This window comes from Vigna unguiculata, chromosome 1 (genome assembly GCF_037176805.1).
Source record: "Vigna unguiculata cultivar grain cowpea cultivar isolate G323 ecotype 2 chromosome 1, ASM3717680v1, whole genome shotgun sequence".
NCBI lineage: Eukaryota > Viridiplantae > Streptophyta > Magnoliopsida > Fabales > Fabaceae > Vigna > Vigna unguiculata.
This window is the reverse complement of record NC_140792.1, coordinates 41,820,188-41,837,753: the sequence shown is the minus strand read 5'-3', so window position 1 is coordinate 41,837,753 and position 17,566 is coordinate 41,820,188. Positions and strand designations below refer to the sequence as shown.

At 28.2% G+C, this 17,566-nt stretch overlaps 2 protein-coding genes across 2 annotated transcripts; one reads left to right on the top strand and one right to left on the bottom strand.

Moving 5' to 3' along the window:
• Window positions 1-4,276: 4,276 nt before the first annotated feature.
• LOC114166315 (uncharacterized) lies at window positions 4,277-10,594 on the bottom strand. Its single transcript, XM_028051066.2, has 9 exons — window positions 10,129-10,594; window positions 8,923-9,136; window positions 8,665-8,812; window positions 7,775-7,854; window positions 7,642-7,684; window positions 7,092-7,148; window positions 6,852-6,939; window positions 4,681-4,775; window positions 4,277-4,598 (listed from the first exon to the last, which is right to left on the bottom strand). Exons 1-9 carry the CDS (start codon window positions 10,295-10,297, stop codon window positions 4,503-4,505), a joined length of 990 nt encoding a protein of 329 aa, XP_027906867.1. The 5' UTR covers window positions 10,298-10,594; the 3' UTR covers window positions 4,277-4,502.
• A 2,756-nt stretch (window positions 10,595-13,350) lies between these two features.
• Window positions 13,351-14,620, top strand: LOC114182085 (expansin-A4-like). Its single transcript, XM_028068843.2, has 2 exons — window positions 13,351-13,644; window positions 13,803-14,620. The coding sequence occupies exons 1-2, from the start codon at window positions 13,443-13,445 to the stop codon at window positions 14,405-14,407; spliced, it is 807 nt and encodes a 268-aa protein (XP_027924644.1). The 5' UTR covers window positions 13,351-13,442; the 3' UTR covers window positions 14,408-14,620.
• Window positions 14,621-17,566: the final 2,946 nt, after the last annotated feature.

Below are 17,566 nucleotides of genomic sequence, written 5' to 3'. Positions count from 1 at the left end.
ACTTATTGGCACAAAAATTCTCTTTATAACTTACTTTCTTTAAAATAAACCACCAAACTCAAGAATCAAGATACATGTTTTTCGTCTCAACCGTGTAAAATCAGTAAATTTATTATTTGTAAAAATTTATAGTTCCATTACATGTCAAAAATCAAATGTTAGTTATAATATTTTTATTTGAAATCACCTCTAAAATAATTATGACAAAAATATCTACACAACCAATTAAAAATTATTGTGGATATCATTTTCAAATCAATATTACAAATCTACAACTTATTATAGATGATGATTTGTAATTAAATAATAATGAATTTTGAATTTTCAACACTCATTGGCACAAAAATTCTCTTTATAACTAACTTTCTTTAAAATAAACCACCAAACTCAAGAATCAAGATACATGTTCTTTTACCCAACCGTGTAAAATCAGTAAATTTATTATTTGTGAAAATATATAGTTACATTACATTTCAAAAATCAAATGTTAGTTTTAACATTTTTATTTGAAATCACCTCTAAAATAATTATGACAAAAATATCTACACTCAAAACCAATCAATAATTACGGTTGATATCATTTTCAATAATAATTATAAATCTAAAACTTATTATAGATAATAGTTTGTAATTAAATAATAACGAATTTTGAATTTTCAACACTTGTTTGTTAAAAAATTCTCTTTATAACTATTTTTTTTTTAAATAAACCACCAAATTCAAGATACATGTTTTTTCGTCCCAACCGTGTAAAATCAGTAAAATTTAATATTTGTGAAAATTCAGAGTCACGTGTCAAAAATCAAATGTTAGTATATATTATTTTATTTTAATGTTTAGTTTTTAAGTTTTGAAAGTTTTTATTTATACGTTGATTTTAAATAAAATAAAGAAAGTTAACGTGACCTTATTAAAATATAAAGAAGGTTATTGTTCATAAAAACATAAAGAAAGAGGTTTTTTTTACAAATTAAAAATAATGTTAATATTATTTTATTATAAATATATGAGAGAAATATATTTGTATTTTAAAATTAATGGAAACATTACAACACCCGGATATGTACTTTTCTTTATTTTAAATTGTTTATGAAAATAGGAAACAATTTATATTAAAAATGCTTTTACAATTCAAACATGTTTTAAGTTCTGCAGATCCCTTACTTTTTATTGTTTTGTTTATTTAAGAGTTTAACTTGATCTACACCCAATGATGAAGTTATTTTCTAATCAAATATAGAGATTAGGTTTGAAAGGTAAAATTGGTCTATTATTTTCATGATAAGTGGAGCGCTTATGGTTGAGATTATCTTTTTACGAATCTACAAATATGATTTGCATTAAATTATAACGTTTATATAATAAATGCATAGTCTTTTAACGGTAAGTTAAAATCGTGCAACGAAAAAATAAATGGAAATGTAGAGAATATCTACGTGACCACCATTACCATTATGAAAGACTGGTTTAAAATTGTTAGATATATATCATTTTTAAAAGGTAGTTGAGATTTTTCGTTTTATGTTTTTTATTATCTTTTCCTCGTTTAGCTTTCCCTTTTTTGGTCAACTACTATCTTTTTAGTTTCACAACGGATTGAGGTGAATTTCGATTTTTTATATTTATTTTTAAAGATAAAATTCATCTCCACGTACAAATTCAAAGAGTGTCAAATTTTGTGAAATTTTGTTTCATTCTCACTATCATTATGTAACTGTTGTTGTATTCGTGCACATATTTACTTATTAATTTAATATTAATTAAATAATTTTTATAAAATCATAAAAAAATTACAACAATATAATATTATTAAATATTCAATACCAAAATAGCATATATTGTTGTTTATTTAATATCAAATATTTACCACATTAAATTTCATGAAAATCAAACACATTTGTTGAATTTGTAAAAATTAATCAAACAAATATGATAAAATATAAAAATATTTTAAAAGATTACAGAAAGAAAACATATATTCAAATTTAAAAATATTTTAAATGTCATTAACAAAAATTATAATACTAATGAAATCTTACAAAGAACAAAAATTAAACTAATAATAATTTAAATTTAACATAACTCTTTCATTTATTGAACATCGATATACCTTGGATGATGGTGAAGAATATTCATAACAATGACATTAGATTATTATTATTATTATTATTATTATTACTAGCATGTGTGTATGCATTTTTTAAATATGCGTGATATTATATTAGTAGATGATAATATTGTAATGTTATTAAACTAATATATAAACTAAAATTATATTTATTAAAAATAAAGTGAAATATATCATAATAGATGAGATAATAACCATTGATAGATAAAGAAGAAGAAAAGAAAAATAGATAGCCGATTTTATAAAAAATTTGTAAAAGTGATGGTCAATTTTTAAAAATTTAATAAATTGGTATTTTAAAATGTGGACACAAAAAAGAAATCCCCTTTATTATTGTTATAGATTATTATTATTATTATTGTAGTAAACAGTTTTTTTATACAATTTTAATGATAGAATTACACTTATGATAATGTGTTAAAAAAATAATTATATAATCAAAACAACATTATACATAATAAAAATAAACAACAAACAAAAATATTTAAAAGAAGTAAAAATAATTGAATGTGTATTAGAAACAATTTGATGCATTATTGAATCAAATATCAAAAAAAAAATACTTTAGAGAGCTAAGAAAAATTTTTAAATATGAAATTAGTCAAATAATTCAAAAAATAATAAAAATAACGTTAGTAGAAAAAGAAGAGCTTTTCAAATGAAAAAAAATTAAATATAAAAGAATAAAGGAGATAAATTTTGTATATTACCTATTAAATAAAGAGTATGCGTTATTGAACACTTAAAATTGACATTTAAACATTCTTAGACAAAAAAAAAAACAATAAATAAAAATATTTAAAAGGAGTGAAAATATTCAAATATGATATATTAAAAAAAATTTAATATACATACATATCTTGAAAATGTGAATTGATTTCATGGTAGATCCAATTAGAAAAAATGGTGTACTAGAGCGGGTATGGAGAGCCGAAGGGACGAAAATGTAGATACTCATCCACATTCTTATATTCAATTGAAAACATAAATATTATTTATATCCAAGCAATATTCATGCAGGATTCTCCATCAAATTAGACAATATTCACGAAAACCACGATGTACCAGTGATGATATCAGTCACACTAGTTCGTTTTTTTTTTCTTCCTTCTCTCTCCTTCTCGGGTGCTTGCTTAAACCGCAACGTCACTAACCTTTGTATTAACACCAATGTAGATAGAAAGTAAAGACGTGTCGAAAGAGCAGTAATGTGTTATCTCTTTAGGTTACTGAGACATAAGACCACAATACAAAATGTACGAGACCATACAACTCATATAGTTTAATTTTGGTACATACACAAAAGTTTATTATACTGTGACCTGATTCAGTAAGTTTAACACTGCAAATAACAAAATAATTAAATAACGCGTTTAGCAAATCATTGTATAATAATAAACATTTGAATTTGCATCTTCTATCTAAAGTGATGCAAATGGCCTTTTATCTTTTGTGGAATAAATGTGAAGATTTTCTTCTCAAACAGTATTTCATGTTCCCTTTCGTCTTCTACTTATTCATTCCATTCTTTTGGCTAGTTCATTTCCTGCTCATCATTTGGTTTTTTCATCGTGTTGGTATTATAGACTTTATTGTAAATTTCGGCCGAATTGAATAAGACGCACATACGAGCCTGAATATTTGGCAAATAATTTGCATCACCCACTGCTGTGAATCGCCAATAATACAGATTTAAGTGGTTGGGTAGTCACTTTGGTTTCATCATCGATGGATAATGTTTCCCTGACAAGTTCACTTTTTTCTCTCATCTACAAATTTATAGCAAAGATAGATAAACTGCATTTGGAAGTTCAAGCATGGTACAATAATGAACCTCACAAAACGGATGCTTCCAAATCAGAATATTTCAATTATACTATATAATATCTTTTCATTTTTGACCAAATATTTCAAATTGGTGGTTTAATAATTAACGTATATTGATAAAATAATCATTAACGATTGACAAATATTGCCTCATAATAGATCAACAAACTATACTTAACAACTGTAATTATGAGTTTATCCTTCCCTTTCATTTTGTTGGGTTCTTTTGCCTTATTTTGACAAAAAAAGTGAATAGGCGACCAAAATATTTTCGTAAATTGTACGAAATATGACCATTAAGATAAACCCAAACTAAACAAATGGAAAATGGAGATTTTATTGGAGAACTAATCTGATATTCCATTAAATTCTGATATGGTTTTTACAGATAATAATGTAATATGAGACTACATAGTCCTACAAAATTTACAGAGCTAATGACAAGTAAAAACAGATTTTTGAATATGCAGATTTGATGATAATTTATAGTTAAAGAAAGGAAATTAGGCTGCAAACATTTGAAATATGCATTACTCGCGGTCAAAATTCAAAAGGGAGAACCAATTGGAGCTGCAAGGCCGAGGTACCGCATTATCTTTAACCGACGAAGCTTTCTTTCTGATTTCACTGGATATGTAACCTCCTGGAAAAGAATTTATACATTAAGCCCGTCAAAAACAAGTTCCAATAGTGATCATGCCACAGGTTCTATATTACAAACTTACATCAAAGTGAACTTTGGGTTTACGTTCCCTTTTCCCTCTTCGTCTCTCTTGAAAATCATCAATTGTTTTGCTTGTGGTTCTAGAAGGGCAGTTATCTGTTCAAACCATAACTCCATATTAAAAAGGAAAAAGAACAACCAAAACGAATAAACCATTGCCAACCGGTAGATAGCTGTCGAATCTGACAAACACACTAGACATACAAGAACATTAAATGATGCATGGATAAAAACAATGCACATGGGACTCTATGAAGATAAGTGCCCCAGAACCTTTTGTTTGCTAAATAGAAACGTGTCTGATCTTAAATTAAGTGTTTGCCAAGTTATTTTTTTTATCAAATTTGTTTGTCAAGTTATATATGTTGATATTTTAATTTTTAACTACTGTCTTAATAATAATATTTGGAATATTAGGTAAATACTTTGATTTCACAATTAAAAAAAAAAAATCGAGTCAATCCACATTTTCATTATACTACAATAAATATATAAAATAAATTACAAAAGTAAAACATTCGTAGGTAAGTCAATTACTAATTCACCGACCCGTAATAGATCGAATCAAGTTACAAAATCTTTTGATCACCAAAAAGTGAGTTTGATTGAACTAACATTTTTTTAGCTCAACTAGTAGTGAACAAACCCCTGTGAGCTGGGTTTTGCTCATTTTACACCCCTAATCTTATATCACTACCCAAAATGAAGTCACTATCTGTTATTAAAAAATAAGATATTTTCAATGGACTCATCACCTTTGTTGTGCTAATTGATGCAAAAGGCAACGATTCTGTTGAGGACCGAAATATTCTTTGAGTTTGGGTAAACATCATTTTACTCCATTGGTTGAATTTTGCACAACAATTTGAAGATGGACCATATGTAGTTGTTAGGTGGAGAAAGTGTGGATTGACTTTTAGTTGACTAAAGGCCTGAAACTTTTTTTTTTGGCGAGAAAGTGGCATTTCAATACTGTCAGATCCACTTCAACTCCCTTTTAGTTGACTACAAACCCAACTTGTCAGACTTCATGCCAAAAGGGCATTCAGTTGGTTTAGCCTCTTAGAACTTCTTCAAACACTTTTAACACTTTTTGCAAATAAATTAAATGACTTTGTGATCATGTGTCTAGGGAACGGTAAAGGGAGAGAGAAACACAACAGCATCAGGAACTCCAAAGATGCAATGGTCAACTACGCAAGGTAACTCAAATAGTGGGGATGAGGTTGAAAAGCTAACAACAATAGAGCAACAGTAAAGGAAGTGACAGAAAATAGATGGAAAAATATGCACACCAAAGAAGGGATGCTGGAAACTGGAAAGAGACAATATTCGAAAATAAAAACTGACACCGATGAAAACTGGATCCATTGGAAGGGCACAGATTCGAATTAGGTTATACATACCATGTAGAGATAAAAGATATAGAGTCATATGATGGAACCCTTGTGTGTCTAAAGCACAACAATATATCTGGTCCTATGTCCATATAGTAAAAAGTAAGAAAAATACATTTATCAATACTGAACGATATCGACCTTGTTCACAACATTTCTGTGGAAAAAGGAGAAGATATCATTGTTAGGATCACTACCAATAATTACCTATGGGATGTCAGTGGATGGAGCTGGGCATAAATAGACCCAACCCACATACACAACAAACCATATCTTGACAAGTGTTTCTAGTTGACAATACTTTCTCATTGAAAGTGATCTCAAAAGACACTTGAAAGAGTATCATCTAATGAATTATACATTAAGTCAAGCCCTATGGTAGGCATAACTTTTGATGGGTCTCGCAAAGAAGTGATTGCAAAGAAATATTTGTCAATCCAATTTTTCGTTCTATATTTGAGGTAACAATTCATATGATAGAATGAAACTAAGCTCCCCATGTCATACTATATTTGCTAGTTAGACGTGCACTAAATCTTCAAACTATAATGCAAAATCAACCATATGGAATGGAATGCAACGGGATGATGATTGCCAATAAGCCAATGTGAAATTGCAAATTGTCTAGTTGAATCACCATTTGTCACAATGAGGGTAATGATAGAGGTTGAAAATAGTTTATTTTCTATTTTGTGGCATCCCCCATTGTGGTCCTTGTTGTGACATCTCACTTCACTATACACAAAACAATTTAGAGTATAAATCAAGACGGTACCAAATGGACGTTCTTGCATATCAGATTGAGGAGAACTATCAGCCGTCAACTTTTGGCAAGAACTAAGTTGTGCCTTCCTCTGCAATGCCTAGTATCAAAAAATAAAAAATGATAAATAAATAAATCTTACCGAGAATGGGGGAGAGGTTATAAAATAGATAATATACAGACTATGTTGGCTGAAATTGTAAAATTTATTGGAGCAAACCATACAAAAGATTTGCTTTACATTAAACATACTTGCTTTAAAGCCTGTTGAAAATTTTCTGAAGGGTTATTGCTCCTTGCTTCAAACGACTGCAATAAAAATCATGTCCAGAAATGATTAAGCAAACAATCATAGAGCTACCTTCTTCACAATTGTTGAAAATTATGTCCTGCTTAACAGAAAACTGTGTAAAATAACATCCTAATTCCATAACAACCGACCTCTCAACAGAAAAGAAAAGGGAATTCATAAAATTGAAAATAAAATATAGAATAGAAGGATTGACAACAGCAGAGACAATATGCTTAATCCAAATCATTATTTTAATAGTTCAGTACAAAAATTGTGCGACATGCTGCAGGGAAACATATTAGAAAATTGAGAAATAAGCATTTATTCACCCTCTGCTTTCTCATTTAGAAGATGAGGATTAGGCATTCTATATGCCTCTCTTCTAGCATGGCTTTAACTTAGATGTTAAATATCAACAAGATGCAAGATAGTGGCTTGATTTCTAAAGTTATAAGCACCATCAACTTGTCATATGTACAAAAGCATATTGCATGAAAAGGGTTAACTCACCTCTTCAAAAGTTGAAATATCTGTCATTGGATCAATCCAGGCACTGATAAGCAACAAAGAAACATTCAGTACAATAAGTAGACAAGTCAGACAACCCAAGAAACTTCCATCAGGAAAATATATGAGACAATACCTGGGAAGATTTCCATAAAAATGCACTAAAACATGCCCATCACTACCAGGTTTGGATAACGCAGATGTTTCTTCCATGATCTGAAAAGTTTATTTTTTTAATTAATATAGATAAATTGGTCATGAAATTTGAAAGCAAATAGTGACACAGAAATAAACTCCATGCCAAAGTCATGAGCTGATCTCTTTTATTAACTATTATGTTTAGAAGGTTGGATTCAAAAACGTCAAAAGTATGACAGATTTGCACCAATAGTTTTTGATCTTGTAAACTACAAAAACGTTCAAATATTTGGTTTTCCTCATATTTTTTGCAGATAGATTGACAAAAGTTTTGACAAATCAAGCACCGTAGATAAGAATAGGAAAAAATTGTTCAATATTCAATAATTTAAAGTGAACATGAATTGATCTAAAACATTGATCTTAACTTCTATAGCTCCCATGAGTCAACATTGTCTCAAACATTTTCCGAAGGAATAGAAAGGAACAGGGTGGAATGAGTAAATAGAAAAATAAAAATGAAGTCTATCACAGTTTGCCGAGATAATAAAGATAATACATTATAGTACATCAATTATTAAAAAGGGAAAAAGGCAAAGACCGTGATGCTTAAACTGATTATAAACTATTCTAATTATTATATGGAAAGTCATTTTAAAATTTGAAAGTAAGTTCTCCAATTTTAAAGAAGACAAGGGCATGTTACAATACCCTGATGTCAGTGAATTTTCCTGAAGAACTTAGGTGGTAAGTGAGCAGTGCATGTAAAATCAAGAGATTCTTCAAGAATACCAAAAAGAGATGACGGACTTTGTATCAGTGGATTCCTTTTGTCTATCATATGCCATATTGACTCATGAACCAGAAGACAGATATAAAAGTAAATACCTCAGCAGGCCACCACAATTGACACTCTGTCCTCGCCCATACAACGTTTCCGGGAGTTGCAGCGAGAGAACTGCTATCACTGACAGATGATTCAAGAAGTGTAGATTCTGACATCTTGGAAATATCATTTCTTTCATTGCAATAATCCCTGTATAAAAACAAGAAACTTTTTTTAAGTTTCAGTCCACTAAGAAACATAAAAGCCGAAAGGTCTTAAACTCTACTTATTTGTACTAGCACGCTTGCACAATAACAAACCTATTGCTACCAAGGTCAAGACTTTCATCTCGAACAGCTGAATCAACTTCAACAACTCCAGCATCAAAAAACTCAGATGAACATACTGGTCTACCCTCTTGATAAATGCTGCATCGAACCATTGTATTTTCAGAAACTTGTTTTGTTGTCATTCCCTTTCCCTGCAAACTTCTTGCAGTGACATTGCTCAACCTCACTTCACCAGAAGACGAACCTGCATGAAAATTGGTCAGATCAAAGATCAGTATACTTTAAAAAAATTCAACCAAAGTTTGGCAATGAAAGACAGACACTGGGTTTAAATCCTAACAGAATGGTTAATTTAATTTGAATCACATGTTACACAGCAAGATGTTAGAAGGAAGAGAACAAACTACTGGCAAAACCTCCATGCTTGGCAACATCAACAACAAAGTTTTAGAGTACTAAATGTATAAAACTAGCCTGAATAAAGTCATATGGATCTAAGAAACAAAATTAATTCCTTCAAAATTTTGACAAAGCTTATCAAACACATATTATCTCAATGTATGCATGTGACTTCTGATACGGACTGTAAAGGTCCATGCAAAAACACCATATTCTGCACTTTTCCTCCAACACAAATACACATGACTGGAAGATTGAAATCAAAAAGTTATGAATAATTTTCAGTACACATAAACCATTTAGCACGGTAACAAAAGAATGATTTCATTCCATTGTCAAACAAATGCAAAATTGGAAAAGCAACAAGCACGTAGACACGTTTATTTCATAGCTCAACCACATTGCTAACAAGCTACCACCCTATAATTTTTGCAAACATCGTCATCTATGAAGACGTGACACAATAAACAACAAATCGAACTGCTTCCGACCAAAGAAGGAGGAAGGGATTTCATAATCCCATTACCAATTCCTTCTTACTATACGAAATCAACAATTCAATGCTTTTCAAACGCACCGAACAGAAAAGCAGAAAATGAACTAAATGCGGGGAATTGCACGAATGGCACTAGCTTTGCAGTCAACAGTTGACGATTAATTCAAAGAAAAACGAAACGACGATTCCCACATAATAATCACCAAAACCAATTAGCAACAATAAGCCCACACAGTGAAAAACAATCAAATTCCATACCGAAACCAAATTCAGGAAGCAGTAGAGTAAACGTGAAAGAAGAAAATTCAAAAGCCCTTGTTGATAAGAAGCAGAAAAGGTACCAGAAGCAGGGTTAGAGAAGGAGGAGGGAGTGCGTGTGAACACGGAGAAATCAGTGCGACGCTTGGGAGGTGAACTTCTTGGCTGTTGAGAATGTTTTGGCATGTGAATTATCAATTGGGTCTTCCTCTTCTCATCGTTCTTGTGAGGTGTGGTTCTCTTCTTGGCCATTGGTGTGAAGAACGAAACAGAGGAACCCTAAAGGGAGTTGGCAACAAAATCTTGCAGCATTGACGACGTTGAAACTACGGAAGCATTAGTATTTGCAAGTTAAGATGCGGGCCACCAATTCCACAAGTCGTTATTATTCCTTAATCCTAGTAAGTCCCAACCCAACCCAACAGAAATCGGAATTCTAGGACGAAAACAATTTCCTTAAACTTGACACTTGCCAGTTGCCACCACCACTACCAACTAAAATACTCCTCCAACATGGCAAACTCATAGCTGGTTACTAACTCCACTTCTTATGTTGCGTAATCCATAACATCATCATTTCCAAAACCAAAGATGTCCAAATTTGTATTTATAGTTTTTCTGACAAAAACAAATAAACAGAAGAAAATTAAATATCACATCACTCCCATCAAAATATATATAATTAATTAATATAAAATTTTTATTTTTGGTTTGGAATATGGTTTTTGACATATTCTTGATCTTAATACATAAACTTTAAATTAATTGAACTAAATATAAAACTCAGATGTATGAATGGAATTGATTGAATTTACAGAAAATTAATATTGCTCATTATACTTTAGTTTTCTTTTTTTAGGTACTCAAAATTTTGAAAATAGGCATGAAACTGTCACTCACACAATCAACAGTTTCACCATGGTGGCTAGCACGTGTAACGTGATTCAGTTACGTGACAACATGGATAAACCTCACTTATTTTAAAAAAATCGAGGACTAAAACCTCAATTTCATAAAACAATAAATAAAAGGTAAGGATGATGTTAAGTTTATCCGATTCTTGCTTCAAGAATCCAAGACACATTTTACCTTATTTAATTATTATTATTATAACTTAAGTATTTAAGTATTTAAATAATTAATATTAATAATAGAAATAACATTAAAAATGGTAGACCTCTTTAAATAGTAAAAATAAAACATGCATTTAATTAGAAAATGACTATTATATATTCATTCATCACTAACATGTTTTTCGTAAAAAAGTTGAAGTTGTTCAACAATCATAAACTACTCCGATAGTTATTTTCTTCTACCTTTTTTAATGAAGTTTTTTTAAGAGAAAGAAAGGTGAGACAACACACATATATAACTAAAATAGTGCAAAAATTTTATTATCCAACTAAGGTTTCAACAAAAATATTGCTATTTTGTTCTTTTCAACAAACTAGAATGAATAGTACTTAAATCATACACACATTAACATATTAATGTCTTCACCTAGCAAGCTAAAATGTGATAATAGATTACTAAAATCCTCACCCTACACATTAGCCAAGAGTTATTTGACAAAAAAATATCCATTTATATTAGTCATGATTGTTGTTTAAAAGCATATTTGCTCAAGTTTAAGTGATTTGTAAAAGAATATTTGTTTGAGTCAAAAGTGACTGGAAGAAAAAATATTTAAATGGAATAACAAAGAATAATTCGAAGCCAAAACATTATTTATGTTGAACTCAGAGTAACTTAAGAAACAACGTGATTGAATTATGAGTGACTTAAAAAATAATACTTGATTGAATAAAAAATTATTTGATATAATACTTAATAGATTAGTTAATAGTAACTATGAGCTCTAAGAATACACTATGTATTTGTTACCAATGATTAGGAGTTCAAACACGATTAAAGAACTAGTCAAAGATAAATATGAGTAAAAAAAATAATACTTGTATTATATTTTATATAATTAGTCTCTGTAGTATCACTCAATAAAAAATAATAAAAATATAAGTGATTAACGAAGTTTTATTTAAATTTTGTAAAAAAATAATATTTTTATTATTTATTAATAATAAAAACGCTTATGTGTGCTTATATTTGTATGATAATAAAAATAATAAAATTATTATTTGTTTTATTATAAAATTAAATATAAATAAATTTAATAATTTAATTATGAATAAATTTTATTTATTTTATACATAACTTTATAATAAAAAATAATTAAATTTTAAAAAACGGTCAAATAAAAAATAGCTACATTTAAAAAAAAAATCTTTAAAAAGTAAAATTAAAAAATAATTATTTTAATGTCAAAGAAATTATTTAAAAAGTAAAATTAGAAAACAAATTTGAACACGAAAATGTATAGATTCACAATTATTAGATATTTAATAATTATTATATACGCCACTTAACTTTATTAAATAATAATTTGTAATTGAGAAATAACTTGATAATAATTAAAAATTGCATTATAATTTTATCTTAATCATAATTAAACTAGAACTTAATCACTTGTTTAACTTCTAAAATCGATTCAAATATTTACTCTTTTAGAAAAAATCAAATTTATTTATTTAAAATGGTTTAAATTTCCGATAACAGTGCTAACGAACACTACAAGAAAACATTCAGCATAAATAATATTTTTAATATGTTTTATTTTAAAGTTTATAATCATATTTCTTATTCAAAAGTTAATGATGAGGAAATGTTTTTCTTCTATATGTTCTATGCAATTATATTCCAAAATCAACCTTATTTTGTATACATATAAAGTAACTTGCCAGTTATTAAGACAGAAAAAACTTAAAATGTAGTGTAGTAATAACTATTATACTATATTCTTTCAACGAATTAAAACTTAATATAAACTTTCCTTATTCGAAAATAAAACATATGATAGAATAGAGAATGAGATTTTATTTTTTAGAAGAAAAAAAAATCAAAAACACATTGCTAATAATAAGATATTCCATAAAAAGTGCATCCATAATATAATTGTCATCCTAAATTATATAAAAATTGCATCCACACATTTTTTTATATTGTCATCCTAACCTAATCACGTATGTTTTTGAAATCGTAAAAGTTGACAAAGTAAAAGAACTATTTTAAGAACAGATGAAAGAAAGAACCGCAGTTAGAATAGTAATAAGTTTTAAATTTATGATTCTTCTTTCCATTTTTTAAGGATGGCCGGTAATGCAATATTCCACAAAAATGACAACCTATTAAAATAGCCACACAAGCTAAAAGCATTTCCCTATATATACATTATTCAGACACAAGTGAGAAGTAAAATATAAAAAAATATAAAAAAACATCAAAAAAACATCAAATAAACATCTCTTATAGTAGAAAACCGAACCATATCTGAAGCGCTGTCATGGCTTTCCCCTGGGGAGCCCTCCTAACCACAACATTGTTGTTTCTTGTTGCATTCTCACTTCCTAATGCCCATGCTGCTGAAAACGACACCAACAAATATAACAAGAAAGGTGAACTCAAAAAGCAGCGACCAGCTTTTGCGCCCACTGGATGGAAGAAAGCCAAAGCTACTTTCTACGATGGAGACTCTAAATCATTCGGTATAATCTCTTACTTTCATTACTTATATCCAAATTTCTTAAATCAGAAATTCTTACTTTCATTGTGTTAAGATTTTGGGACTTCTTTCCAAAGCCATCAAATCTACTTTATATCTCTCAAATGTTGAATCTGATTACGCCGGTTACACTGCATGCAGGTGGAGCTTGTGGGTACGAAGATGTGGTTAAGGAAGGCTATGGCGAAGACACTGCAGCAGTGAGTATAGCTATGTTTAAGGAAGGTCAGACATGTGGCGCATGTTACGAGGTAAAATGCGCAGATACTGGAGGGGCATGTAAGAAAGGGAAATCCTCTATATCGGTGACGGCAACGAACCTTTGCCCTGATGGAGGATGGTGCAGCCCACCAAAGGAACACTTTGATTTGGCCAAAACTGCATTTCTGAAAATTGCAGAGGAGAAGGCTGGCGTAATCCCAGTTAATTATCGCAGGATACCGTGCAAGAAGAAGGGAGGGATTCGATTCACAATCACTGGGAATCCTCATTTTAATCTCATATCAGTGTCCAACGTTGGAGGAGCTGGGGACGTTATAGAAGTGGAGGTGAGGGGTGACAAGAAAACCAAGAATTGGACAACTATGAAGCGAAATTGGGGACAAAAATGGCAGACTGATGTCATGTTAGTGGGAGAGACATTGTCTTTCAGGGTCAGAACTAGTGATCGCAGGCACTGTATCGCTCACAAGGTTGTTCCCAATACTTGGCAATTTGGTCAAACGTTTGAAGGCAAGAACTTTTAGGTCTTAGTCTGCAACTTCCACCTTCTATCTAGGAAGTGACTAGGTTACTTGTCTACATAGAAGTTAGTTCAGCTCAGATAAACATTATCCCTAATATATCGCTTTTTATTATTACCAGACATGTCTGATATATTTTTCAAAAAAAGAAAAATAAAGACATGAAATATATATATATATATATATATATGAATATTATTATTTTTATTTTTTGTACACCGATTCTTCTCCTCTTCTATTTTTAGAAATCTTCAAAATTACAATGAAAGACGCCAACGTTAAAAGGTAACAAGGAAAAATAAAAAAACACAAAAATGATCACATTGTATTAGTAAGTTCTTAAAAAGTCGAATTCATCAAACTGTTTTAGTTCGATAAATATTATATCTTATTTTCAAATAGTAAACAAAATCACATATAATAAATATATATATATATATATATATATATATATATATATATATATATATATATATATATATATATATATATATATATATATAATTGTGGACTTACTATAGTTTAATATATCTTGCCCTAAGCTTTTCTCCTTCCTAAATTTTTTATCTCACGTTTCAAATGAAAAATAAGGGTACGACCGAAGATAAGGTATGGGTATTAGTTATTTTGTAATTTAATCGTGGGATATATATATTCGTCATGTATTGTTTTCATATTTAGGTGGATATATGTTATATAGGTATTCACATATTTTGTTTAATATTCACACGTATTTGTGGGTATTTAAAAAAATTAAATATTTAACAATATATTTTAATTATAAACTTAAATAAAATATTATTCATAAATTTTAAATAAAGTATAAATAACTTATTTAACTAGTGTTGAACCATTTACAGGAAAATAAAGATTTTTTAAAACCAATTAATAAAATATAATTTATTCAAAATCAATGTATTAATATTTTAATCATGTTCTTTTCTTTAGATTAAAGTAGAATATTATAAGTACGAGTATTTACAGTTAGTGATACTATGATATCTATATACTCATCTTGTTAATATGCTATACATGTATAAAAAAAATATCCGTAACCATTACCTGCTTATATCCAATTATAATATCTATTTTTTAGCTGTTACGAACTTTATCCATAAATACTCGCAATTATAACTTTCACATCCCTTATATGTCTTCTCACTGCTCATTCCATAGACCCCTGTTTGCAGTTTAGAAAATTATGTGTAATACCATTTCCTTTTTTTTCGGTTAAATTTGTACAACTAGTAGCTTTTAGTATTACTTGAAATAAAATCTTGATTATACAAAATAATGAGATTAAAATTAGTTTGTCATTTCAATTCAAAAAGTTACATGTATTTTCTAAATATTCAAAAAGTACAACTGTAGCCTTTTCATGATTAGGCTACAGTTATTAAAGGTTACTAAAGGAAATGTAAATTATAAGTTATGACTTTTTTCTGAATTATACTCTTATGTATTATAGTTATAGATGAAAATCGTAATCTTAAATTCTTCTTTTATTATCATTTGGATATATTATGGTTTGTGGTCCATTCACTGTATTTCAATATAAAAAATAACTGTAATCATATCCTTTCGTTATATTAGTGTCTTTTTTTAATTTGTTCATCAAATATGATACAATTATTCATACTAACAACTACATTTTTCCTATAATAATATACCACAAAATTATATCATTTAACATGTTAAAATTATTGACAAATTTAAGAAAAAAAATATTATCCATACATTTTACATAGAAATATGTCATTCAAATATGTTAAAATTATTGACAAGATTAAGAAAAAAATATTATCGACAGATTTTATTATAACAAGATCTAAACTTAAAGTAAAGAATGTAGCCCCCATTTTACATAAAAAAAATTAATAAAGAAATATCCGTATAATAAACATATTTTCATCAATATTAAAATTTATAATTTAGTAATATTACTGATGAATTTATTATTAAAAAATATTCTCATTTTGATAATTGAAAATTTAAAATATAACAATAAATATCTATAGATAAATTACAATTTAAGTTTTATCCACAAAATTTTGTCAATAATCTTCCATTTTTGTAGTGAACTTTAGATTTATAAACATAACATGTTAACTATTTATATAAGTACATTCACAGTTATTGGTTTAATGTTTATAATGCTTATATACAGATTTGGAAAGACAGTCTGTATAAATAGATGATTTTTTAAAGTTGTTTATGTTTCGAAATAATTTCTTTTACATCCATCAAAATATTTAGTATAAAAATTAATTAGTTTATCGAGTAAAGTAAGTGGGTTGTTATTTACCAAATAACTTCAATTAGTAATCAATATTCTTCTAGATAAAGATGGGGTGAAATTAAAATATTATTTTTAATTAAAAATGAAAAAAATTATTGAAACTTTGAAAATATTATTAGAGAAAAAATTCAACTCTATGATTTTTCCAAAGTGTGGCAAAACAGTAAAAGATATAACAACATGATCATGTTTTGTTACATACGTAAATTTACGTTTATTATTATAATATAACATACATAAATTTACATCTCCAACAATTATGTCTGAAACAGGCGTAAAAAATATGTAAAATAATATTCAAAGGATTAGACAAGTGACTACTAACCAAACAATACCTAAAGAATTAGTAAGAAATACAATTACAAACAATACTAAGGTTATTGAAAGTGGTCACAAAGCCAAAAAATATTAATATCTTTAATAGAACTCAATCGGTTAATATTAAAAACCGAATATATTATGTATAATAAGATCGACCAATATAAAAATATTGTGTAAATAAAGGAAAAATGTTACATAACTTAAAATGAAAATTTTCTAAAACAAATAAATCAATCATTTAATTAAAGCTATGTTTGATAAGTTTCATATGAAAACTCTTAAACTTTTAAACTGGTTTCTTAACAAATACAAAATGATCGTCATCTGAGTTTTATTGAGCAAATGATAACAACAAAAAGTCTATAATATTTTAAAGCATAATTCAATTCTCTTTTATCGTCTCTGTTTTTTCTATTTTCGCATATCACATGAAATTTCAACTTAATGCTCTAATGACTCTATAATAGTGGCTTTTTCTTTACAACTTAGTTCAAACATTATCATAATAGAAAATAAAATGATTATTTACAATACGCAGAAAT